Source organism: Psammomys obesus, unplaced genomic scaffold (assembly GCF_907164565.1).
Source record: "Psammomys obesus unplaced genomic scaffold, mPsaObe1.curated_primary_1811, whole genome shotgun sequence".
Classification (NCBI taxonomy): Eukaryota; Metazoa; Chordata; class Mammalia; order Rodentia; family Muridae; genus Psammomys; species Psammomys obesus.
Genome location: NW_026596415.1, coordinates 2,321,449 through 2,349,332, shown reverse-complemented (window position 1 = coordinate 2,349,332; position 27,884 = coordinate 2,321,449). Strand labels below are relative to the sequence as shown.

At 41.2% G+C, this 27,884-nt stretch overlaps 1 protein-coding gene and 1 pseudogene across 2 annotated transcripts in view; one reads left to right on the top strand and one right to left on the bottom strand.

The window, feature by feature from the left end:
* Nucleotides 1–27,884, top strand: part of Shisa9 (shisa family member 9) — a 328,640-nt gene that overhangs the window by 276,734 nt on the left and 24,022 nt on the right. For both annotated transcript variants that reach the window (XM_055597761.1, XM_055597760.1), the window contains exon 3: nucleotides 27,281–27,436. In XM_055597761.1, the coding sequence (XP_055453736.1) occupies nucleotides 27,281–27,436 (156 nt within the window). The remainder of the gene's footprint in view (nucleotides 1–27,280; nucleotides 27,437–27,884) is intronic.
* LOC129669483 (mitochondrial import receptor subunit TOM5 homolog) lies at nucleotides 12,256–12,411 on the bottom strand (annotated as a pseudogene).

The following is a 27,884-nucleotide window of genomic DNA, read 5'->3' as shown; positions in this document are numbered from 1 at the left end:
CACACACACACACACACACACACACACACACACACACACACACACACGAACACTTTCTTACTTGCTCCCAAAACAAATGCTTGTTAAATTCTGGTCATCTGCAGCTAGTCTTTCTCTCTCTCTCTTTCTCTTTCTCTCTCTCTCTTCCTCTGTGTGTGTGTGTGTGTGTGTGTGTGTGTGTGTGTGTGCTTGGGTGTCAAGGCCAGAGGTCAGCTTTGAGTGTACTTCCTCAAGCACCTCCAACTTCATTTTGGATCAATGTTCCTTATTGGTCTGGAGTTGCTAAGTAGGCTAGGCTGGCCAAAGAGTGAGCCTTGAGGAATCCCTGTGTCTGTCACCTTAGCGCTAGAATTGCAGGCACACACTATTGTCCCAGGCTTTGTTACAGGGATTCTGGACTTTGATCTCAAGTACTCCTGGTTGCATGACTAGCACTTCACAGCTTAAGCTGTGTCCTCGGCTCCATGTTTTGTACCCTTTGTTTTAACAATGTTGCATAAGCAGGTAGAAATGCTGGCTGAGTCCCAGAGAAACAATGTCCCTTGCTTCTTTTGACAACATATTGAAAACTACAATGTGGGAGCAACAAGTCGAGATACACATGTAGCATGTGTAGTTTCAGAATCATAGATTCAGCTTATCACCTACTTACCAAGCTACAGAGCCTGTGCTGAACAGTAGAGCACAGAGAACGCCAGACCCCACATCTGTTCTCACAGACTCAATACTTTATACCAGCAATTCTCAGTTAGGGACAGTTTTGTTCCCTTTATCTCATGTGGGGAAGCATAGCAATGTCTAAGGACATTTTTGATTGTCTTAGGTTGCAAGAGAGGCTCCTGGTATCTGGTGGGCAGAGGAGAGTGATGCAGTATGTAGCCCAACCTCTCACTCCCACGCCAAGATATTAGTGTTACTAAGATGAGGAGATCCAGCCATTGTGATAAAGCCTGATAAATACACCCAGTATTAGAGGAAGCTTAGGTTGATCAATTCGAGGGCACAACAGTAAGGCACCTAGACCAGACTGGGATGGGCAGTCTAGGTTTCCTGGTAATGGCTGAACTGAAGAGCTTGAAGACATTACCCAGAGTCTGGCAGATTCTACAGTCTGGTTCCAACAAGAGTGGCTTTGATTAAGCAGTTTAGCCTCTTAGGGCCTCAGTCTCCTATACCTTCTTCCAATAAGTGGAAGAGTTGGAATAGATGATTTCTATAGTCATTTTTTACTGTGTTTTTTTGTTTGTTTGTTTCATACATTAATATAGCATCTATTTACACAGGACTTAAATGTTTTAAAAGTAAATTTATTTTCAACTAGCACATAAAATAAAAATTATACTCATTAATGGAATCATATACAATGTTTTGTTTCTTTGTTCTTTGACACAAGTCTCATTATGTTTGTAAGGCAGACCTAGAACTCAATATGTCTCCAGGCTGTCTTTAAACCCATAGTCCTCTTGCCTTCATTTATGAAATGTTGGTATTACAAGTGTGTACTACCATACCCAGAACATGCTTGTTTAGATAGGATTGTACAACATATGATATTTACATTAAAGTAAACATAGTCATTCTACTGTGAAACCACACCAGAGCTTCTTGCTTATATCTAGATAGAATTCAACACCATTTGTCAACCTTTCTCCATCTGTTTCTCTCCCTTTCAACCATCATCCAGTTTTGTTTACCCTGGTCATTGGGTCATTGACCACCATTCTACTCTCAGATTCTCTGAGACTGACAGTTTTATTTATAAAACTGACAATTTTTCATTTATAAGTGATTGTTCTTGTCCTTCTAAGCCTGGCTTAGTTCACTTAACCTAATTACCTTTGTTTTCTTTCATCTTGTTTTAAAAGTTGGGTTGCATATATTTTTTAAATGGCTGATCATTATTTCATGGTGTATATGTCACATATCTTCTCCGCTGCTCTGCATCTTTCCAACTTTAGTATATGTCTGCCCAAGTGAGCACTGTATATTCTACTCATTCTTCATCCATTCATCTGGGAATGGGCACTGAGGGTTTTCCACTTCTTAAAGATTATAAATAGTACTGCAGTGAACACATAGTAAAGATATCTGCCTTCAACATGCTGATTTTATTTCTTAGATGTACACTCAAGAGTGAGATTACTAGATTACATGATTTTTTTCTGTTATTGTTTTGTTTTGGCACAGCATTTTGTTGTGGAGTCCAGACTAACCCAGACTAACCTTTTACTTGTGCCTCCTTCGTGCTGAGAGTACATGTATGCACTGTGTACACACTATTTCCTTTTCGACATTTTTGCCCTTAATTGTAAAATCTGCTCACATAACAAATTCCAGAACCTGGTTGTTTACTTAACAGCACCTGGCTTTCATTAGTGCTTGTCTTGGGTTCTAAGCACCCAGAACTCTTCCCTTCTCACATGGCCTGACACTTCACTTTCTCCATCACTGCCACAGCACTTGAGCTCCTCCTAGAACTCTAGGTCCTTTGGGCCCATTAGTAGTTTCAAAAAAAGATTTGGTAGCATTAAATATGACATGAAATGAGAGAGGAGCTGGGAGTGAGCTAGGCAATGAGACATTTGAGACATGTTGATGAGAAAGAATCAGCAAAGCAGGTTAGTTGCTGCTCCAGGGGTTAGGATAATGGTCAGCCTCGAGTGTGCCATGTGCCGACGTCCAGTGTTTAGGTTGTCTTGGTGGAGCACAGGAGGAAGAAGCTGATTGATTATTCAGATGATCCCTATCTCTCTTTCCAAATAAGAAAGCCAGACAGGCTGTGAGGATATGACAGGTCTGCAAGGACCAAGGAAGTATCTTTAGAATCATGGGTCAAAGCTGGTCTCTAGAGAAGAAAAGGAAGACTTCTCATGCCGAGAAAAGCCACAGTGTACTCCAGTGACTCATTAACACCACAAGACCAGAGAATCTAGGCCTGTGTCCAGGTCCTTAGGATAGGGCATTACAAAGGACTCGGGTGTGAAGCAGTGTCAGCTTGGCTCCCAGATCTGTATGTAGGATGATTTTGTTGAGTCTCTCATTCCCCTTTTAAGAAAGAAGAGATGGGAATGGGGAGAAGATAGGAAAGTTTGGCCTGTAGGCTTAGATTTTTCAACACCTACTTTATCTAATGTTCTTAAACACCTCTACCTCCCTTCCAAATTCCACTCCCCAACCTTAGGTAGAAGATTCATAGGTAAAGGCATAAACCTTATGCCAGTCAGGACCAAGTTCTTCTTGTAGACCATGTGAGACCAAGACCAGAGCAGCCAGGCGGATTCAAGTGCATGGATCCACTATGTGCTTGTTACTTGCATCTTGTGACAAAAATGTCTGATAAAAGCAACTTAAGGAAGAGTTTATTTTGGTCCACAGTTGGTCTACTACTTCATAGTAAGGAAGTCAGGATGTCAGCAACTGCTCACATTGCAACTACAGTCAAAAAGAAGATACCAGTGAATGCTCAGGCTCAGCTAGCTTTCCTGCTTCTGTGCAGCTCAGGACCCCAGCCCTGGGGCCAGTACCACTAACAATTAGGTGGGTCTTTTCATCTTTTCACCTATGTTTACATAGTGAAAATGATCTCTACAGGTATGTGCAAAGGATAACCTGCACTAAATAATTATTCACAGGTCTGTGAGGAGGGTTTTGTCATAGGTAATTCTTAATTACCTATGATGGTTAGTAAACTGATGAATAACTGGTATTAACTCATCTGTGCTGAGGGTTCTAGATTCAGCCCAAGCATGGCCCTTCTCATTTATGTGAACACTGGTGCCCAGTGCATCTGTGAGCTGGCTTTTGACTCATCACTATCTTTTCCCACAAACAAAATATAATTATAGGCTTATTGTTATATTATAACCTCACTTGAAGGAGTGGGTGGGAGGAGGGGCCTAAGCTCAAGGCAGATAATGGCCTCACAGATCCACAGCTCTCAGATCACCCACGTCTCTTCTCTCATTCGGTTCTTAATCTGTTGTTGAGAGAATAAATGAGGCACGGTGCTATTCATCTGTGTGGTTACTCCAAAGCTGGGCAAGACATATGAATCCAATAATAGCCTGTTTATCTCCACTTTTGATCTCTGAGGGCCCAGGCTGGGGATCCTCCACATTTTCGGAATGTGTGATTCTCTTTTCATTTCCTTTTTTCAGCTCAATCCACTATCAGATGATCCACCACAAAACTCTAAGGTGTGTTGGCAACCTAAGTGTTAGAAAGATTGGCACTTTGATTCTGCCAGGAACTGTGTACAATGCTCTATCTAAGAGAACACACAACTTACCTATCTGAAAAGTTCTCTCTTGTAGCTTAGAAATCCTCATAACCCTGGGCTAGATTTAAACAAACAAATAAACACTGGCTTATAAAATGCTTATTTGTATCAATACTATATTTTGAACCTCAAAAATCAATAACTGGGCTTTTTTTATAGTCTGGTTCTACTGTGCAAACACTCCTCAGAGACCCTGGCTGCTTATGAACATCTGCACAGTGAGGAAGTACCCCTTACACAAAAATGGCTTAGGAGAAATATTACAGTCAGTAATTTGCAATATCCTACCATGAGTGCATTAGGCATGGCTGTCATCCAGCTTTTTCTTTAAGAATAGCCTCATGGTTCCTAAGTAGGCATCCATTTGTGTGATTTCCTTTTTGTCTAATTTTTGTCTTCCATACTGGACTGTGAGCTGTAAGCACTGAGGTCTAGTTTTTCATTGATACAGTCTCAGTGTGTGGGACACTGGCTTGTACAGAAAGATATTCCAAACTATTACTGAATGAATAAATGAATGAATGAATGAATGAATGAATGAATGGGTGAATGTGTGACTAATACTGTTTAATCTGAGATTCTATAGAGCAATCTATAGAATAGGAAATAGGAAAACATGTTTGAAATTAAAGGACCAGTGCATATAAGAAAGAAATTCTGCTATTCTTCTCAGACACAAAGTGTCTTTTCCACCCATGGGTTAGGCTCAGGTGTGTGCCTGGAGAGAGTCTGTAATTCTGAGGGCCGGCTCTCATCTTGCATGTTTTCTGAGTGACCATGAGCAAGCTCACCTCCTAATTGGGTCTTGTTTTCATTTTTGTTTCCTCTGTACGTTTTGAAGGAACTGGGATCCCTTTGAGATCATGGTGTCACTATCTCCTAAAGAAGCTTCTACCTCTTATCTTAAGTGTCACATTTTACAGTTTGCTTCCTCCAATAACATTTGCAGTTCCTGACACAGCAGATGGAGCTGGTGCCGCCCACAACTGACAGATGAGCCTCATTTAGGTCTCAGCATTTAACCACTTGCTAAGTGGCAGAATCATGTAGCTCCAGGCTGCTGGGAGATCCTGCCTCTTCCCCAACAACACAGACCACATTCTACTTCCACATTCTGCTTCTCTGACCTTCCTAGGATCATGGACCAGAGAAGCAGCCCCAGGTGTGGGAGGCTGCAGATGCACGTGTTGTCTAGATAGTGGGAGATGCTAGGGAGAAGGCCACATGTTAGCTGGCTTGGCTTAACTCCAGATTCATCTTTTCAACAGCCAATTGGTTTCATTTTTTTTCTGTCCCATACAACAACAATTTCTAGAATTCTAGAAAGGCCTGGTATTAAATGTAAGATGTATTAAGAGGCATGGCACTATATATAGATATGTGCCTTGTATCCCTGATCTCTCCAATACTTTAAACATGAATGGATGTTGGATTTTGTCAAATGCTTTTTCAGCATCTAGGGAGATTATCATGTGGTTTTTTTTCTTTCAGTTTGTTAATATGGTGGATCACATTGATGGATTTCCGTATATTGAACCACCCCTGCATACCTGGGATGAAGCCTATTTGGTCACAGTGGATGATATCTTTGATGTGTTCTTGTATTCGGTTTGCGAGTATTTTGTTGAGTATTTTGTCGTCAATGTTCATAAGGGAGATTGGCCTGAAATTCTCTTTTTTTGTTGGGTCTTTGTGAGGTTTAGGTACCAAGGTGACTGTGGCTTCATAGAATGATTTTGGTAGTGTTCCTTCTGTTTCTATTTTTTTTTAATAGTTTGAAGAGAACTGGAGTTAGCTCTTCTTTGAAGGTCTGGTAGAATTCTGCATCGAAACCATCAGGTCCTGGGCTTTTTTTGGATGGGAGACATCCTGAGTGAGTTGTCCCAGAAGCAAAAAGACACACACGGTATATTCTCACTCATATAAACATACAACATAGATAAACCCGCTAAAATCTGTACATCTAAAGAAACTAAGCAAGAGAGAAGATCCTAACTAAAACGATCAATCCCCATCCTGAAAGGCAAAGAGGATGGACATCAGAAGAAGAAGAAAACAGGAAACAACCTAGGAACCTGCTATAGAGGGCTTCTGAAAGCCAGAAGAAGAAAACAGAAAATAACCTAGGAACCTGCCACAGAGGGTCTCTGAAAGCCTCTGCCCTGCAGACTATCAAAGCAGATGCTGAGCCTGATGGCCAACTGTCAGGCAGAGTGAATGAAAATTTATGTAAGAAGTGGGAAATAGTAAGGGCTGGAAAGGACAGGAACTCCACAAGGAGAGCAACAGAACAAGAAAATTTGAACACAGGGAACTTCCCAGAGACTCATACTCCAACCAAGGACTATTCATGGAGATAACCTAGAACCCCTGAACAGATGTAGCCCTTGGCAGTTCAGTGTCCAAGTGGGTTACCTAGTAATGGGAAGAGGGACTGCCTCTGACATAATCTGATTGGCCTGCTCTTTGATCACCTCCCCCTGAGGGTGGAGCAGCCTTACCAGGCCACAGAAGATGACAATGCAGCCACTTCTGATGAGAACTGATAGACTAAGATCAGAAAGAAGGAGAGGAGGACCTCCCCTATTAGTGGACTTGGGGAAGGGCATGCATGCAGAAAGGGGAGAGAGGGTGGGACCGGGAGGGGAGGAGGGAGGGGCTTATTGGGGGATACAAAATGAATAAAGTGCAATTAATAAAAGTTAAATAAAAAAAGAAGCATGGCACATGTTTTTTATTTCACTTATGACATCTAAAAGACTGATAACTCCTTAACAGTAATGGTGCCCTCTATCCCTCTACTGTTACTGGTTGCTATGTCCTCAGAATAAACATCTTTGTATGCTTATTTTATTTTTTTATAACACCATTCTTGTAGATAGGTATGGTGATTATTATTTTATCTGAGGAAACAGAGAAATTATAAATGCTAAGAAATTGTGCAGAGTGATACAGTTACTTGAGGAAGAGCCATGGTCACTCCCAAGTATGTCTTTTCTTCTCTAATACTTGAGAGAGAATCCTCATGAGGATCATGGCTCTGACCATGATTATCTGGGAAGAAGAGTAGGCTATAAAAGATGAAGAGCCTCTCCTGTATATCTTAGGAGTAAAGAATGTTGAGGCTCGCCATTGAAATCCACAAATCATAGCCCAAGTAGAACATTTAAGTGATGAGATGAGGGTATCAGTGGAAATATACTAGAATTATTTGAACTTTGAGCCAGAGTAACACACCATCCTATACTGCTTCTCCATGGTAGAAATATTTTCCTGGATCCAGTATTGGATCAATGTAATGAGGCTCAAAGTTGTTGTTGGTCATGTCGTGTGTGTGTGTGTGTGTGTGTGTGTGTGTGTGTGCATGTGTGTTCATCTTGGCCCAAGCTGTTGAGGGATTTGCAGTACGAGAGAGAGGTTAGAAACCCAATCAGTCTAAGAAAGGTCTTCTGGTTAACTGTATTCTTAACTTAGATTTATCAGAAGCTTACGGCTTCCACAGCTCCAAGGAACTACTGGAATTTTCGATGGAGCTGACATGTTTGTTTATGCTGTGGCATGTTTAACATTTTCATCTTTTAATATTAGGTTCTCATCGAAAGGCTAATCATGGATGACCATTGTGATTAGAGTGAATCATGATAAACTGACCAAATAAGAACTGTTACTCACAAGATTTTGGAGTTTAGAAAATGAGAATCTGAGCTGCCCTCATGAAGACAGGTGATAGACTCCCTGCAGAGTGCCAAGAAAGTACAAAACCCTAATCTCAAGAAGCTGATATGGGGAGCAATTTTCTTTTCAGAGGTTCAGTTACTGTTGCCCAGGAGACAGCTGATTGAATCAAGGGCCAACTGGAGTAACATTTGGAATCTTTTGACCATCATCAATTCATAACTTGAATCTTAAAACTTTCTGGCTGTTACCATGGGCTAGAGATATTATGCTGAGCACTGGCATTATTCTAGGAAGGAAAATAGGATCTGGTGGAGGAGAGAGTTTCAACAAATGGTCACACAAGTAGATATATTCTCATGAACTATGATTATGAAAAAAGGAAACGGTGTTGCATTGTTATCATTTTTGTCACTCTGTAATGTTATAATAACTAGTAATTAATTGCAATAGTATAATGACTGCTTTTTTATGAGGAGATTAAAGAATGACTTTCCTAAACAATAGATATAAAGAGAGTCTAACATGATGAGTGAGGAAGCATTTTAAACAAAAAGAAGAACGTGTGTGAACATTTTGAGGGTCTGTGTGTGTGTGAGTGTGTGTGTGTGCACACAAACAAGGCCTCAGATTTCGAGGTATGCTGTGTAGAGCCAAGGGAAAGCAGTGCCATACATCTGCAGAGAAAACAGCTGCTAACTCACATGAGACCTTTCCATGGTGTGTGTTTGTTTTTATCCCAAGGGGTCTTGGGATGCTGGTGTCTGAGCTCTGAGTATTAGTGTGACTTCTAGGAGGCTCATGTAGTAGGCGTAGGTAGGAAGAAGGCAGATATTTCTGTCTCTAGAAGAAACAATGGTAGTTTGATTTGGTAAGAAGTCAGGGAAAGAGTGAATCTGGGAAATATTTTGGAAGTGGAACTGGAGGTTACACCTCCAGACTGCCTTCTGAATGGTTAGGTTTGTGTCCATAGGCCTGAGCTCATCTCAGCCCTGTTTAGAGAAGCTTCTGCTTGCAGTGGGTCACAGTCACAGCTGGCCAAAGTGTTGAGATAAAGTGCTGATTGCTCCCCTCTAAATGGGTTATCTGTCAACCCTAGACCCCTTAACAAGGCCTAAGGAACTTGGAGGAGGGGGAGAAAGTTATAGCAGAAAATGAAGGGGAGTGCTGTAAATGCTGTCTTCTAGACACGGCATGGCTGCTGCACTCGTGAACTCACTGGGTATAGAGAGGAAGGTAGACATATGCCAACATATACACAAACAGGAGCAGAGAGAGGGGGAGGGAGATAGAGGGAGAGAAACACACACACACACACATGCACACACACACACATACAGAGACAGAAAGAGAACATGATTAAGATAGGACAGGGCTGTATTATGGAGATCCTGGAGAAATTAGAAGGGCTGGTGGGTAGGATAATATTTATTGTATTCTCAAAGAATACATTTTAAAAGTAAAATATCCTATGTTATATAGTTCAGGGTAAGGTGGGAAACAGAACTAAGTTAACCCACAATTACACTAAGGGACTCGGCAAAGACTTGAGAGAGACAATTATCAGAATTGTAACCATACTTGTCCTGTGCCATCAGTCATAGGTATGGTGTCATGGGTGTGAGAGGTGCTGAATAAGGGTAAGAACCGCTGCTGGACGGGACAGCACTGGAGCACTGCATCATGCTGGGATATGGAACAAGCGTAGAGAACACTATAAAGCAAATGACTGATCCTGGAATATCCAAAGTTTAACAATTAAATTTACCCAACCTTCTCCAATATTTCAGATTTTCTTTTACTTTCCTGGGATTATTTTCCAGGTGTTTTTGAGAGTGAGCATGCTCTGTGAGATAAGTATTATGTCTTTTTATTTTTGAAAATTGTATTCATACATGAGGATAATAAATTTTCATCATATGCATTTCTCCACCCTCCACTATTTTATTTTATCTTATTTTTTATTTTATTGGTGTATACATCTATGTTCCAGCCTCCCCTCCACCCTATGTGTGTCTGTGTGTGCTTGTGTATAAGCCAGGGGTCTTTTAGGCATCATCCACTTCTCTTTTTCACCTTTACTTTTGAGACAGGATCTCTCGGTTATCAGAAACTCACTACATCAGACTGGCTGAATTGTTCCTTAGGGAGCCACCTGTCACTGTCTCCCCAGTGCTGTGATGACAAATATGAGCCCCCACACAAGGCTTTTTAGTGGATTCAGATTGAACTCAGGCTCTTGTGCTTTCACAGCTTGTATTGGGATGGATTGTACTGAGAAGCCATTTCTTTAGCCCCTGTCTCAGTTTAGAGATGAGGAAAAGAGTAAACAGAGAGGTTAATGCACCTATCTGACACCACATTAGCCCAAACTCTACGCAGACCTATGGTGTAAGACCAACTGTCTCCCTAGTGGTTTAGAAATATTTAGCTGTTGAAAGACCTTTCCCTGTTTTCTTTAGCTCTGGATTCAGATTCCCTGTCCTCTCTCTATTTCCCACCAGCTCTGTGTCCAGTCCTCCTGAGCTCCCCATATTGGCTGCAGGCAGCTTTTACTTATCTGATCCAAATGCCTTTATTGGTCTACCTTGAACAAACAAGCCAGCCAGCCAGCCAGCAAGCAAACAAACAAACAGCAGATGCTGGATTGTCTAGAGGTCCTATATCAGCTGTCTTTGCCTCCGACCCGGTGTGGACCTTTTAGTAATCATCTCACATCCATTGAAAAATGTACTGTCATTGCTCGAGCAGTTCAGTACCTTGGCTTTGCACGTAAGCTGTGCCTAGTTTTCTCATTAGTTTTATTGTCTTCTGTCTCCCCTGCCCCAATTCTTGTCAGTTTCTGTCCTAGGCAGCAAAAGCTCCAAAAACAAAAGATGTATGTGCTACACACATACTCAAAGAGAGAGAGAGAGAGAGAGAGAGAGAGAGAGAGAGAGAGAGAAAACAAAATGGAGCATAAACCAAGGTATTCCTGCACAATTTGCTTTGAGCAAAGTCTGACTTTGAGGCAAAATAAAGTGCCTTAAATGTTGCCTATTACCAAGCAGGTATCTGGAAACCAGTCCCTTTTCTTTCTCTCCTGTATGTTAGATGTGAGAAGGTAGGGAAGGGGAAATGAGGAAGAAAAAGGACATATTCCCAGATCTCAAAAAAGGTATGGAGAAAAGAGTTGTCAAGTGAGTGATGAAGAAAATACACTTCTGCATCAAATTATATTCCGCCCCAATTCATATATAGCAAGAAGTTTGTAGTTTCTAATTTCAATGAATGTGACCTTATTTAGGGACAAGGTCATTGCAGATATAAAGAGTTGAGAATAGTCCATACTGGGGCACAGTGGGCCATCCATTCAGCGAGATGGTGCCTTCACTGAAACAAGGAATTCAGCTGAAGTGGCTTGCAGGTGGATAGCATATACAGTGAAAACTGACTTCTGTAAGATAAGGACTATCATGATACCAGCTATCCAGGCTCTCCCTCGCCATCTTAGAAAGAAAGAAGTACATCTGCTCACCCCTTAATCTTAGACTCCGAGCTCCCCAAATTGGAGATCAACAGATTTCTTGTTACCAGTTTTATAGGGCTTTGTCACACTGCTCTAGCAATCTCGGGGCCCGCAAGAATACAGTTACACGTCACTCAACAACAGAGATATAGTATAGTAAGTACATTGTTGGGCTGTTTTGCCAGTGTGCAAATGTCTTTGTGTGTACTTACACTGGCAAAGAAGACTACAGCATTGCTGAGTGATATTTTATGTAAGATACCACCTTTTCTGGTGCTGTGGAAGAGGCTAGTCTCTTGGAGGATGTGACACTCAAGCTGAAAAGTAAAACATTGTTCAACATTGCTTTCATTTTTTTCCTTCATCAGAATGTTTATTAAAAATATAGATTGATGGTCCTGTGCTTAAGTGTCATTGTAGTATATTTTGACTTCCATCAAACAGACTTTTCACAAAATTTGAACATAAGTTGTAAACAGAAATGACTGCCAAGACAGTACCATTTCAGACATAAGCCCCTTAGACTTTGACATTATTTACAATTCCAGCAACACTCACAGAGGTGTGTATCACAGGCATTAAGGGCATACTATGACCACAAGACATCTTTTTGCATTTCCCAAGTAGTTTTGTATTTCAGCTATGAAGTTCAGTTCCCAAAGCCCGACTTGTTCTTAACAAGTAGAGTTTTGATGTCCATTTAATCAGTCTCACACCTTTCTGGGGCAGTTCATCAGCAGACAGGAGGAGAAACTGCCACCAGGTTCTTCATGCCATATGAAATGCTCAATCCTCATATGCTGTCCAGCGTCTCTAAGAAGTATGGAGTGACTTGCAGCTGAGCCACACAGATGAGGTAGTTCAGAATGGAGGAGATCACATGCCCTTGCACCTTCCGTTTCATCTCCTCTGGGTACAGCTTTGGTGTGAGACCCTCAATCTAGAACATTACAGCTCTGACTCCAAAGCTTGCAAGCTCTGTACCCTGCTCTCCTTGAGTGGCCCTCAACATTACTTTCACAAGCATGAAGTAGGGCATTTCACAGACTAATAATGGCATTTAAACATATGGTTAATTGTTATTTTGGAATTAGTTCTAACATGCTTGGTACCTGGTGTCTAATCTTACAACAAATTAAGACCTGAAATAAAGAAAACCAAAATGAATTGGCTGCTGCTCCCTCTGTGGCCGATAGAGAATGATTGTGCCAGGACAGAGGGAAACCACAGAATCAGAGCAGTCAAAGGGAAGGGTGCAGAAAGAAGAGAGAAAGGAATACGAACAAATCATAGCACTCTGAAGCTGATGAGCAAGGGGCAAGTATCCACTTGTAGAACTCTCTCATGAAGTTGACCAAAATGGCTGGTGTGGACATTGAGCAATCCTTTATATTTAGAGAGATAGTTCTGAGTGTGGCAAGTTAAATACCTGTCTTAGTTTATTTACTTTTGTTATAACAAAATACTTGAGACAAGGTAATTTATAAAGGAAAGATGATAATTTATCTAAGGTTTTAGAGGCTGACAGCCCAGAATTGGGCAGCTCTATCTGACAAAGGCATCACACTCCATCTGTTCATAGCAGGACATAGAAGGGCAAGTGGGCATGTCCAGAGACAGACACTTCGAAAGACAAGGGGAAGATACCCTCTCTCAAGGCAAGTAACACAGTCCCATGAGAATTTCATTAATCTGTCCTAACATCTTAGTCATCTTCTAGAGGTTTCATGACCTCTCAGTGCCATTTACCGAGGTATACCGAGGGATCAATTGTAACATCAGTTCCAGAGGGCACACAGCGCCCATGAAAGCACTGTAGAGATGATCATGATAACATCACACTGTTGCAGAAATGATAATTCTGTGTTCCTTCAGCACAGACACAATGGTACTTCAGATTAAAATTAAATGTCTTCTCATGTTTCTGTCTTTGTTACTTTGTGGGCTTTGTTTAGAATGTAGACAAAGCAAAACCTCTGTTGTGAAGCCAAGCTAGACTTAAAGAATATTTATTTATTTATGTGTATGTGTATTTATTTGTATCTGTTTGTTTGCATGAATTTATATGCATGCAGGAGCATGTAGGGTCCAGAAGAGGGCATTGGATGGCTGTGAGCCACTCCGGGGGTGCTGGGAGCTGAACGAGGTCCTCCGTAAGAGCAGTAAGCACTCTTAACCACTTGGCCATCTCTCCACCTACTCTCCTGCCCTTTCAGGAGCCATCTTGTCTTGCTGTGTCACAGCTTGAACTGTGTGGATTATAATTTGTGTTGTCTTTGTCAAGTCACCACGCCACATCTCCCACTCTGCCCCCTCTTCACCTGAAGTGCAATTCCAGACAGGGAGGTGAGTGTCTGTTCTCCAGCACCGACATAAAACTGGCCACAAGCAAACATTAAGTAAACATTTCACAACTTGAGCTTGAAAATATTCCCACCCTAAATGGTTAAAGGAAAAATAAGCACTTGCATACCCTGAAGATGCCTGAAAGTAGCACAAGCTGCTATTGCACAGGTTTTGTGATTATGCATTAGCACTTTTTCCTCCATTGTGAATTGGTGCTTGTCCCTCTGTCATCAGGACTCAATGAGATGGATTTAATTCTCTTTTGCGTGAGTATTTATTTTCCAGTGGGAGAGTAGCTTGCTATTCTCAAGTCCTTTTTTTTTTTTTTTTTGACAAATTTAGGGTAATTTTGACTACCCTCCCTCCCTTCCTTTCTTCCTTCCTCTTTCTTTCTTTCTTTCTTTCTTTCTTTCTTTCTTTCTTTCTTTCTTTCTTTCTTTCTTTCTTTCTTTTTCTTTTTCTTTTTTTCTTGCTTGTGGCCAAAGACACATCTACATGGAATTTCAAATAATATAATTTTCAGGTTTTCCCCTTAAGAGGATGCTGAGCATAAAGATTTGGAAAGATTAGAAAGGAAAACCAGCACTAAGAGCCAGAGTTCTGTTCTGTTCTTTGAATGTCCATTCTCTTTGTCATTGTTATGATAATTACCTGAGCAATTGTTGCCTGCAGGGACATCTCCTGACTTTTCTCTCTCAAAGGTCCTGTCTTGATACAGCTGAAAAAAGTTCTGGTTTGTGTCCAAGTATTCTGAAACTTAACACTCTTCTCTTGGCCAGTCTGTTGCTTTGACTCCCTAGGTAATTGGAGGCAATAAAGCTTCCATCACTATGGGGGGGTGCCTGCAATGATCCACCTGTGATACTAAATGCCTTCTGTTTTGTGTCTGTAAAGCCTACAGCAAGCTTAAAAGGGAGTTGTTATTGGCCCAATTTAGAGGTTAGAAGGCTGAGGCCCATAAAGACTTTATGACATCAAAGGTGCTATAGGTAGATGAAGTCAGAGTTCCAATTCCAAACTAGCTACTAAGCCATACTCTTGTGTCATTTGTTATGTTATGCAGCATGTGCTGTTTGCTAAGACAGAAGCTTAAATCTGAGTCTTGTATGTACTGTTTTGGAAAGGGTGGGGATGAAGGGAACCATGGGCAGGACTAACATGGCCTCCAGAATCAGCTATAAACAGAGTCCTTCTCAACTGTTAAAAGGTTTGAAAAACAATTTTTATGATATTCCTTAGGATAAAAACTAGAACTTTTCTACAAGTGCAAATGCTAGAAGATAGGAAATATTAAAAATTGTGCAAATGAATCAATATATGACTCTACTGAAGGCATAAGGGCACTCAGAGACTCCACAAAAAAAGCTGGGCTTTGTAAATGGGAGGGCTTTGCTCTTTAATTACCTCCCCCCCCCTGAGGGGGAAGCAGCATTACCAGGCCACAGAAGAAGACAATGCAGCCACTCCTGATGAGACCTAATTGACTAGGATCAGAAGGAAGGAAAAGAAGTCCTCCCTTATCAGTAGACTTGGGGAGGGGCATGCATGCAGAGGGTGGAGGAAGGGAGGGATTAGGACAGGAGGAGGGAGAGAACCACAGGGGGGATACAAAGTGAATAAAGTGTAATTAATAAAGTAAATGGGAGGGCTTGTTCATTCTATGAATAAGTTTAAACTATGCTCTCTTGAACAAGGAAGAAACAAACAAGCCTGGATCTGGACAGGGTTTTTCTCCTTTGACTGTGACACTATGAGAAGGAAATGGACTGAATGCAGGAGACTTTCTCCTCATTCTGAAGGCCAATGCTTTTTTTTTGCCCTATGCTAGCAGCAGCATGGCTCAGTGGAGGAAACACTGCAGGAGACAAACCTTGAAGGAAATCTTGCTGCTGTCCTGATGTACTATTTATCTTTGGACAAGTCATTGACTATGTCTGGGATTTTTTGTTTGTTTTCTTTCTTCTGTCTGTGTTTGTGTGAGGGTGCATGCATGTGTGCAAGTGTGCATGCATATGTGTGCATGTGGAGTCTAGAGCACATGTTTGGTGTTGTTCCCTAGGTACTGTTCACAACTTTATTTATTTATTCATTCACTTTACATCCCAAACTCACCCCTCCTTCTGGTTCCACCATCTCACCCTCTTCCTCCTTTCCCCCTTCCTCTTCCTAAAATTGAGGAGTTCCCCCCCCCCTTTTACCAAGTCCCCTCGGCAAATCCAGTCACATCAGGACTAAGTGCATCCTCTTCTACTGAGGCTAGACAAGGCAGCCCAGTTAGGGCAAGTGGTCTAAAAGCAGACTAGTGAGTCCATGCAAGAGGCAGTTTATGCTCCAATTGGTAGGGGACCCACATGAAGACCAAGCTGTCCATCAGTTACATGTGTGTTGGGGGCAAAGGTCAGTCCATGTCTACTCTTTGGTTGGCGCTTTAGTTTCTGCAAGCCCCCATAGGCCTAAATTAGTCGAGTCTGTTGGTTTTCTTGTGAAATTCTTGTAACCCTCAGGTCAGGTCCTTCTATCCTTTGCTACAAGACTCCTCCTGGCTGTTGGTCTCAGGATCTGTTTTGATCTGCTGCTGAGTAGAACCTCTCAGAACACAGTTATGCTAGGCTCCTGTCTGCAAGCATAACAAAGTATCATTAATAGTGTTGGGTTGGCTCTCTTCTATGGTGTAGGTCTCAAATTGGGCCAGTCATTGGTTGACCATTCCCTCAGTCTCTGCTCCATCTTTATCCCTGCATTCTTGTAGGTAGGGTAAATTTTGGGTCAAAGGTTTTATAGGTGGATTAGTGTCACCCTCCTTCCACTGAAAATTCTGCCTGGGTATGAGGTAGCCACTTCAGTTTCCATGTCCTCTGCTGCTAGGAGTGTCAGCTAGAGTCACCTCCATGTACTTGCAGGGGCCTATCCTATCTTGGGTCCTCAGCTTGTCCCAGAGAGGCCTCCCTTGGTTTCCCTTTTCTCTCCCAGCCCGCCTACCTCCCATGCCTGCTCTTCCCACATCTGATCCTTACCCCTGTTGCCCTTCCCACACCCTCTTCCACCCAGTTCTCTCACTTCATCCACTTCTGATGTCTATTCTATTCTCCTTCTGAGTGGAATGCAAGCATCCTCCCTTGTGCCCTTATTACTTAGCTTCTTTGGGTCTGTGGCTTGCAGTATGGTTATCCTGTACTATATGGCTAATAACTGTAAGTGGGTACATACCATGTGTGCCTTTTTGGGTCTGGATTACCTTATTCGGGATGATCTTCTTAGTTCCATCCATTTGCCTGCAAATTTCCTGATTTCCTTGACTTTAATAGCTGAGTATTCTATTGGGTAAATGTACCACATTTTCTTTATCTATTCTTTGGTTGAGGGACATCTGGTTTGTTTCCAGTTTCTAGATATTATGAATAAAGCTTCGTTTCAGGGATTCAGGGATGGTTTAACATATGAAAATCCATCAATGTAATACACCATATAAGCCAACTGAAAGAAAATAATGTCACATAATCATCTCATTAAATGATGGAAAAACCTTTGACAAAATCCAGCACCCCTTCATGATAAAAGCCTTGGAGATATTAAGGATAGAAGGCCCATACCTAATCATAATAAAATCAATATACAGCAAGCCAATAACCAACATCAAATTAAATGGAGAGAAACTTAAAGCAATTTCACTAAAATCAGGGACAAGACAAAGCTGTCCACTTATTCCATATCTATTCAACATAGTACATGAAGTCCTAGCTAGTGCAGTAAGATAACTAAAGGAGGTCAAGGGGATACAAATTGGCAAGGAAAAAGTCAAAGTACCATTATTCACAGGTGATATGATAGCATATATAAGTGACCCCCAACAATCTACCAGGGACCTCCTACAGCTGGGAAACACCTTCAGCAAGGCGGCAGGATACAAAATTAACTCAAAAAACCAGTAGCCCTCCTGTATACAAATGATAAATGGGAGTGAGAAAAAAATTAAGGAAACACCCTTCACAGTGATCACAAATAATATACAATATCTTGGTATATCTTTAACCAAGCAAGTGAAAGACCTATATGACAAAAATTTCAAGTCTCTGAAGAAAGAAATGGAAGATTTCAGAAGATGGAAAGGTCTCCCATGCTCATGAATTGGTAGGACTAACTTAGTAAAAATGCCCATCTTACCAAAAGCAATCTACAGACTCAATGTAATCCCATCAAAATTCCATCACAATTCTTACAGACCTTAAAAGAACAATTCTCAGCTTCATAAGGAAAAACAAAAACTCAGAATAGCTAAAACAACCCTACATAATAAAAGAACTTCTAGAGGTATCTTCATCCCTGAATTTAAAGCTGTAATACAGAGCAATAGTAATATTAACTGCATGGCACTGGCGTAGAAACAGACTGATCAGTCAATGAAATCAAATTGAAGAACTGGAAATAAACCCACATACTATATAATATACACTTGATTTTTGAGAAAGGAGCCCCAACCATACAATAAAAAAGAAAGCATCTTCAACAAAAGGTGCTGAACCAACTGGAAGTCTGCATGTAGAAGAATGCAAATAGATCATATTCATCACCTTGCACAAAACTCAAGTCCAAGTGGATCAATGAGCTCAGCACAAATCCAGAAACACTAAATCTAATAGGAGAGAAAGTGGAGAAGATCTTACAACAGTAGACAACTCCCTAAACAAAACACCAACAGCTCAGGCACTAAGATCAACAATTAATAAACAGGACCTTATGAAAGTGAAAAGCTTCTGTAAGGCAAAGGACACTGTCAATAGAATAAAATGGCAACCTACAGATTGGGAAAAAAACCTTCACCAACTATATATCTGACAGAAGGCTAATATCCAGAATATATAGAAATTTTAAGAACTTCAACACCAACAAACCAAATAATCCAATTAAAAATGGGGTATAGCGCTAAACAGAATTCTCAACAGAGGAATCTCTGATGGCCAAGAAGCACTTTCAAAAAAGCTCAACATCCTTAGACGTCAGGGAAATGCAAATCAAAGCAACTCTGAGATTCCACCTTCCACCTGTCAGAATAGCTAAGATCAAAAACTCAAGCACAGCATTGCTGGTAGGAGTGCAACCTGTACAACCGCTTTGGAAACCAATCTGGTGCTTTCTCTGAAAATAAAGAACAGCGCTACCTCAAGACCCAGCTATACCACTCCTGGGCACGAGCCCAAAAGATACTCCACCATACCACAAGGATACTTGCTCAACTATGTTCAAAATTTTATTGTGACAAGGTCTCTCATTAGCTTGAAAGTTGCCAAATGGATTAGGCTTGCTGGCCAGCAGGCCCCAGCTCCTGTCTCCCATTCTCTAGCATTGAGAATCACAAGTATGCTCCTCCACAGATGGCTTTTTAATATGGATTCTAAGGATTGGATGTAGGTGCTCCTGGTTGCATGGCGGGCATCTTTAGATAGAACTATCTCCACAAGCCTCTCCTGAGCTTTGATTTCCTTACCTATAAAATGATATTATTAAATAATATACAGAAATATTTTCACATGGTTAATGTGCCTTTCATTTAACCTGTTGAGTGTGAACATTGTCTGACTGCACTATGGTTTACATGTGCTTAGGAGAGAAAGGAGACTGGAATGAATTGGAAGGAAATTCATCCCATCCACTTGTGTCAGGTTCAGTGTCCAGGTCTGAGGAAGACCTGAGCTCGCAGGTTTTGTGCTGTCTCAGAATCACTGAGCCAACTAATCATTTGGTCAGATTACAACGCTGCTTTATTTTCCTTGTTTGTGTATGTGTTCCTCTTGTGTGTGTGGGTGGGGTGGGATGAAGTGGAGGTTGGGACGTTTTTGTTGTTTTGTTTTGTTCTCGTTGAACTTGGCACTCACCAATTCAGCTAGGTGATTAGCCAGTAAGTACAAGGGGTTGTCCTGTTGCCACAGTCCCAGCACTGGGACAAATGATGCATGCTCCTATGCCTAGCCTTGTGTGTAGGTTCTGACACATTTTACTGAACAATCTCACCAGCCCAACACCCCTATTTCTTAAATTAATTATCCACAATAGCTGAGAGCTTGTATTTTGTGAGCTCTGACTAGAATCCCAAATAGGAGCAGTACAGGTGATCTTCCTCTAGCTTTCCCCCAAAATCATTCCTTCCTTTTCCCCGGGATTGGAAGTTCAAGAAAGGGAAATCATGTGACACAATCTTAGTCTTCTTTGTTTCTCTTTGTTTCCATCTTTAGAGTCTTCAAGAGGCAGTGCAGCTGGGCTTTCAGTGTCTTTTCTCTGTTTCACCCTTATCAAAACCGTTGTCTTGCCAACCATGTCTTGTCTTTAATATGCTAGCAAGTGGAAATGAAGAAATTTAAGGGAAAATGCCTTCCAAAGATAATAGCTCGACCGAAGTTGATTATTATCTGGCTTTCAAATGACTTTTGAATGTCAGTGATTTGAATGTCAGCTTCCAGAGAGACAGTAAGGAAATACCCAAGACCACAGATTTCTAGAGTCAGACTGCAAGGTTCAGAGTGGTTCCACCACTCTCACAGGATATAATGTTGGGCAAAACCTCTCTGTGCCATGATTTCATCCTCTGTCAAATGAGTACAAAAAGAATCCACAGAGATTCCTGGGAAATGTAAATGAATTCATATGTCAAGAATGCTGTATGTCTCATTATCCTTCTGAACTTATGTATAGATGATATTTTCACTTTCTTGATCTTTATCATCATCATCATTGTTGTTGTCATTGTCATTATCCTCATTTTCCCTTGCCTGTATACCTCCTCATAAACCTTAAATTCCTAACTCTATCCAGTATATGCCAAGCATAGGTTCTCTAAAACAAATACTAATTTGTTCTCTCTCTCTCTCTCTCTCTCTCTCTCTCTCACACACACACACACACACACAATAACACACACACACACACACACACACACACACACACAAACAAACAAAAGAGAAAACAACGCAGACTAAGAAAATCCCTTCAACAAATGGTGCTGAGGGAAGTGGATATTCATATATCCATGTGCAAAAGTTTTGATATCTGTTCTTCACCCTGTACAAAAGATCAGTTCAAAGTGTATCAAAGACTTTCTTGAAGATGGGAAGCTTTGAAACTGCTAAAGCAAAGCAGTTGGTATACTTAAAGATAAAGGCACAGGCAAGGATTTGTGTAAAAAATTCCAATGGCTCAATAACCAAACATCATGAATGTGATTGCTTCCAATTAAAAAGCTTCTGTGCAGCACAGGATCAGTCAGCAGAGTGAAGAGAGAGCCTGAAGGATGGGGAAGAATCTCTGGCATCTCTCCAGCTGATGAGGCGTTAACATATAGAGTATGTAATGAGCTAAAATAAAAATCAAAACACTAATGATTTGATCTGCAAGTCAGAAAATTAATTGGACACCTCTCAAAACCATCATCACCATGACTGCCCAAATGTGAGCTGAACAGGAAAGACTCTAATGTATATACCAAAGTGGATAAAAAAAAACCAAAACCAAAACCAAAAACAAAACCATTAGCCCTCATCCCTACATGAAGACCTATAAGTAGCCAAGGAAAGTGGGGAGAAGGAAAGGTGGTCTTCCCCAGGGAAGAGCACATGAATTGGTTGTCCAGTGCCAAAGAGTCAGCACTGAAAACACACATACACATAGCATTGTATGGACTGAACATGTTATATTTAGGAATATATGTATATGTGTAGATATATGCAGTAACAATTCATGAATAAATGAGGCTATGAATTTGAAGGAGATATGGCATGGTATATAAGAGGATTTGGAGCAAGGCAGGGAAAGGAAATGTGTAATTACATTATAATCTTGAAAGAAATGCCCAGTGTTCAGTCCATAGCCATCAGGGAAATGTAAATCAAAACTGCATGGAGAGCCCATCTCACTCCAGTCAAAATCTCTATTAAGAAAACAACAGCAAATGCTGGTGAGGATGCTGGCAAAAGCAATCTCTATTTACTGCTGGAGTGGCTCCTTTGAAGATCCTCACTCACTGCTGGTGTGGCCCCTTCGAAAATCGGTGTGGAGGTTGCTGAAGAAACTAAAACTGCAACTAAAAGTGATCCTGCTCTACTAATCCAGGAATGGATGTTAACACGCCAAAGAGATGCCTGCACATTGTAACATTCCCCACAATAGCTTACGCATTAGCCTGCTTATCCAACAGTTTCATTAGGCACCTAGAAGAGCGAAAAGTTATGCTGTTTACTGGAAAAATGCTCAAACTGGAGGCTCAGAAAGACAAATGTTACATGTTTTCTCTTATATGTAAAAATCTAAAGTTCCAAAATATACACATGATATGAAAGCAGAAGATGAAGGGGATCAGCGGGAGTTGGGGAGGCAGAGACAAGAAAGGATAAAGGAGCAGAATACATGATGTGCTATATGAAATGTTGTGATAAAATGCACAACTTTATCTAATGAGTAATGATAATAAAATTATATACACAGTTCCCAATCACTGTATTCTAATGAATAAAGTTTGTTCCCTTTTGAAAATGAGCCAAAAATTGTAATGTCATTGCATACACACAAACACACACACACATACCATGTAGATACATATGCATCAATAATTAACTAAAGGGATGGAGGGCAAAGGGAATTGGGTTTATTATTTTTGGGGTACAGAGCTAAGATAAGCAGGTGGGGTGATCAAGAACGATGCACTTGATAATGAATCAGTGATGTTAGAGGCATCAGAATGCATGCATGCCCAGGCTGATTCAGGAACAGGTGGCTACATATTAGATATGTGTAGATATTTGCATACGTCTATGCCCGCACACATGGAAATGTCCTTTTTATATCATCTGAGTGATATGAAAAGTAACCACAGCTCCCGTACATACAAATTTTGGTGTTTAATATTTTTCTCCAATAAAATGAACCAGGTCCTAGAAGAAAAAGATGATCCTTGGGCCTACAACAAAAGTTAACAGAGGCTGGGGAGAGTCTTGGTCAATGAAGTGTTTGCCATGCAAGCACAAGAGCCACAGTCTGATCCCTGAGTCAGTAAGTAGAAAAAAGATGGACTGGGCAGCCCAGAGCCTACAGTCCCAGAACAGGAGGGGAGCTGGAGATGAGAGAATTCCTGGCCAACCAGTCTAGCCAAACCAATGAGCAGCAGGCTCAGTGAGATACCTTGCCTCAACAAACACAGTAAAGAGTAGTGGAGGAAGACACATGACACTGACCTCTGACCCCTGCCATCAGACCTACATAGGTATCAACATGAGCATGCACACATGCACACAGCCCTCTCTGTCAGGTCAGGGCTGGTGGAATAGTAGTAAAGGAGACAGCATTTGGGAAGGTGGTCCCTGAGTACCGTCAAAGCAGCACTCTTGCAGCCTCTAGTGTTTTTCTATGTTGTCTCCCTCAGGAAATATTTTGGGGCTCATGTGTAGCCTTTTCTTCCAAATGAGCCAACCATCATTTGTCTTTTTTATTTTTTTCACTGAAACCCAGAGCACCCTCTCTGTTTTTAACTGAACATTTTTTAAAACCCTAATTGACATGATCTGAATTGTATCCACTTTATTTCTATCTAGTGACTAAGATGCCACATAATAATGGTACTTCTAAGGTGGTTACCTTGGAGTAAAAATCCTAGATGCCTCCAATTAGGTTAATTATGCCTAGATTTTCTTTGAAAATGATTGTCAGATACATGAGGCCCTTCTCTATCTTAAAAGAAAAGTGCAGGATGTCAGTGGCTTCTTGCATGCTAATGTAGGTTGTAGATGGAACCTGGCTAGTGTCAGAACAGCAGAGGCTTTGGAGTCTTTCTAAGCACTGGAATGTGCTGTAGAATTGTAAGGACGTGAGCTGTTGTGTGTGTGTGTGTGTGTGTGTGTGTGTGTGTGTGTTGGATGGAGAGTCTGTTTCTTTGTACATGCCTGAGATCTCTCTAGAACTGAAGTGTGCCTAGCAGAGAAATTACTCTTCCAAGAGAAAGGCATGACTAGTACTACTGGATTCCTCTATGGCCATAGCTGCACAAAAAATTATGCGTGCATATAGTGTAGATAGACGGATATACACGTACTTGTGTGCATATAGTGTAGATAGACGGATATACACGTACTTGTAGACACAGCTGCAGACACACACGTGCATGTGCACTTATATTTTCTCATCTTGGCTGTGGCGTTGGCAAAGTGTAACCTAGATTTCACCTGCTTTGCATTTGTCATTCACACTGATGTTCTGGTTTCCTTACATTTCAACCTGGACTTTCCTCCCATCCTCCTGTTTGTGTCTCCTTTGCTGGATACATTTTGGGGAGGACTTAACTGAGCAGCAGGCTACGAGGTCTGACCTACCTTTTAGTCCAGGAAAACAAAAATAATGTTTCAAAACCACAAAATCTGTTTAACAGTTTTTGATGGCTTCCCTGAGGGTGGGAATTTTTAATATTTCTGAATATCCAGTGCCTGAAAGCTGGCACAAAACGGCTATCTCAGTCTGCCAGGATGGCACTTCATGTGGTTCTGAATGTGAAGCAGGAGCATGACTTGGGGCAGCCTCGTTTCTTCTTTTGAGAGGGTTCATTTTGGTGAGCCCTCTCTGTCATACCTACTTATGTTCAATAACCACTCAGTGCCCTTGAGGTAGCACAAAACTTAGCAGAAATAATCTAAAAGCAACTACTCTGTAATGGAATATTAAGTATTCTGTTTAATAATATAAAAGCTGCCCCGAGATGTCATGTGAGGAATGTCTGTACAGGGCTTTTCCCCTTTTAATGAAGTGGTTAGCATTTCCTTGGTGAGCTTAGAAATAGGATTTGAGTATAGAGGGTCCAGGGTGCAGGGACAGAGAGAATGAAGGGCTAGATGGATTCACCCTGGAGGGCTGGCTTCGGGAATATCAGTTCTAACTGGATAATCCAGTGTTTGAGATCTCTTCCTGGAGGTTCAAAAAGACCTGGAATTGAGGCATTAGTAAATTGGTTTACTAATGTCCATGGGCTTTACGCACCACTCTGTCAATCTATCTTTCTTTTACTTGACACATAATGTATGTACATATCTAGGGGCAAAGTGTTGTGTCCTCATACATGGATTACACCATGTAATGACTAAATATCAACATATTTGCAATCTCAAACTATTTATCATATCTTTGTGGTGAGAACATGAAAAATTGTTGTTTCAGCTTTTGTAGCTAGAAAATATGTTATTGTTTATAGCCACCCTACTGTGAGATGAAATACCAGAACATAGTCCTTTTGTCTCACTATAAAACTTGATCTTTGTACCTGTTAACCAACCTTTCCCATGCCTACATGCTGTCCATGCAGAAGTTTCTGCCACAGCCTGGTATCAAGCCAAGGAGCAAGAGAATTGCCATGTTCACACACACACACACACACACACACACACACACACACACACACACACGGAAACACAAAGGTAAGGTGAAGTGGTTGTACACAGATGAAGGTGTTAGATGAAGTGTAGACAAGGGTGATCAAACAACAGCCCTTGAGCCAAACCTGGTATCACCTGGTTTTGAAAATAAAATTTTACAGAAATAGACATGGATGTTTCTTTGTATAATATCCAGGCTAGTTTTACCCTACAGTGGCAGATGCCTGCAAAGCCTAAACTGACCATTTATAAACAACCCTAGACCCTGAATGGGAAAACCTGCCCCAGTCCACGGAGAGCTCTGGAACACCCACTAATCTCTCTGTAGTCACCCCCATCTTGAAGCAAATGGCTGCACTTTGCACCTAATGTCAGTGAGGCATTGGTTGCTGACTGCCCAGGTGTTGAAGGTAGGTGTGTGAGATGCATCAAGCCCAGCATGCTGGCTCATCATCTGGGAACGAGTCTGCATAAGAGCAGCTGTGTGAGCTGTCAGCAGCCAAGAGCTGGAGTAGAAGCTGGAAAATGAGTGAGAATGCCAGCTAATGGGATCTCACAAGGTAGCCCCAGCATCTAACCGTGTGCATCTTGGTGAACAGAGATGCTTCCTGAAGTCAGAGAGATCCAGATTTTCTGGCTGAGACTGGGTCAGGGCCTCTTGTCCCTCTAACTCCATTTCTTTGCTCTCAAGGTGAAGGTGGGGTCTCTCAGTGAGCTGGCTGGGCTCTGTCAGCCTCTGCTGCCTCATCTTAGTCTACTTTCTTTATGCTGTGCTCTCCCGCCAGAGAGCACTCTCAAGGTGCTGAGCCTGAACCAGAGCCTGTCATTTCCCTCCAGTGGCAGACCACCAGCTGTTTCCTCTGCCTGCAGCACTCCCTGGTGCCTTTCTTCATCTGCCACATCTGACTGATATCCTATTTTTTTTCCTTCAGATCTCATCTCAGAATGCATTAATAAGATGAACCTTCCGAAAATTCCCTTTCCTTGGTTTTCAGTCCCACCAAGTAGCCAATATTCAGTATGCGTGCTTTTAATCCTTTGTTTAGCTTATGCAAACCCTGGTGTTCACAAATAGGCACATTTTCTTCTGTAAGTTAAACACTAAAATCTTTGTACTGCCTCTCACGCTTCCTATCCAGCCTCTGGAAACTCCCTAGACACATAGTGTGGATTTACTTTAAATTTTTTTTTCTAACACGATTTTCTACCATTTGCATGCATAACCCATGCACATAATGCATATGCAAAATGTTTTTTAAAGATTCCCGTAATAGTAGCTCAGTTTTTCCCAGTTTACATTGAAAAATAAAACACACAAATTTTGTTTGTTCTAAATTTGTGTGTGTGTGTGTGTGTGTGTGTGTGTGTGTGTGTGTTGGGGTGTCTACATCAGTGTGCACACATGTAGAAGCCAGATGTTGAGTGTCACCTCTGTGCTCTCCACCTATTCCTTTGAGATGAGGTCTCTCATTGAATGAGAAGTTTGGTGTTGTTGCCAGGCTGGCTGGCAAGCTACCAGGGTATCTAGAGCTAGAAGTGCAGGTACACATGGACATGCCTGCCTTCTTGACAAGGGTGCTAGGATTTGAACTCATCCCACTTACCTATTTTGTTATTTTAAAATATTTCTTTTAGTTTTAATTTCCCCTTCTCTCTCTCTCCCTTTCTTTATCTATCTATCTATCTATCTATCTATCTATCTATCTATCTATCTATCTATCTATATCTGTGTCTGTGTGTGTATGGATTAGTACAAGTTCCCAGAGATGTTGGATGCCCCTGGAGCTGGAGTTGCAGGTTTGTGAGTTACTAAGTATGGGTGCTGAGAATCAAACTTGAGTTCTCTACAAAAGCATAATGGACTCTTAACCACTGGACCATTTCTCTAGCACTCCCACATGCTGCTTTGATAACACAAGAACCTGTACAATGACAGAAACTTGGCATGCTATCATTCTGTCTGATTCTCTGCCACTCATGGCCACAGCGTGGGGGGAGTTTTAGGCTGCAGGTATGTGATGACGTGGGGGTGAAGGTCTTGCTCTGTTATGACCATCACTGTCTCTTCATTTTCAGATACCACCCAGATGAACAACGCAGTGCCCACTTCTCCTCTTCTCCAGCAGATGGGGCACCCACATTCATACCCCAACCTGGGCCAGATTTCTAATCCGTATGAACAGCAGCCTCCGGGCAAAGAGCTCAACAAGTATGCCTCCTTAAAGGCAGTAGGTAAGGGATTCTGCATGTGTTGGTTTCCTTTCTCCTCCCTCTCCTCTATTCAGCTTCTTCATATGAATTTTTTAACTTTTTACTTTTATTTCTTTATTATACTTATTTTCCCCGCTTATCTATCATCTATCTGTCTGCCATCTAGTTATCTAGCTATCATCTATCAATTTATCTATTATCTATCATATATGTATATATATGAACATATTTATGTATGTTTCTATGCTTATGCCTATGTATGTATAAATTTATATATGCCTGTATATATGTATCTATTTATCTGCCTACCTCTCTACCTATCTGTATTTATGTATATGTGTCTATTTATGAATATATCATGTATCTGACTATCTATCATCATCTATCTACATCTATGTGCATATTTGTATTTGTGAATCTATTATCTATCTATCTATCTATCTATCTATCTATCTATCTATCTATCTAT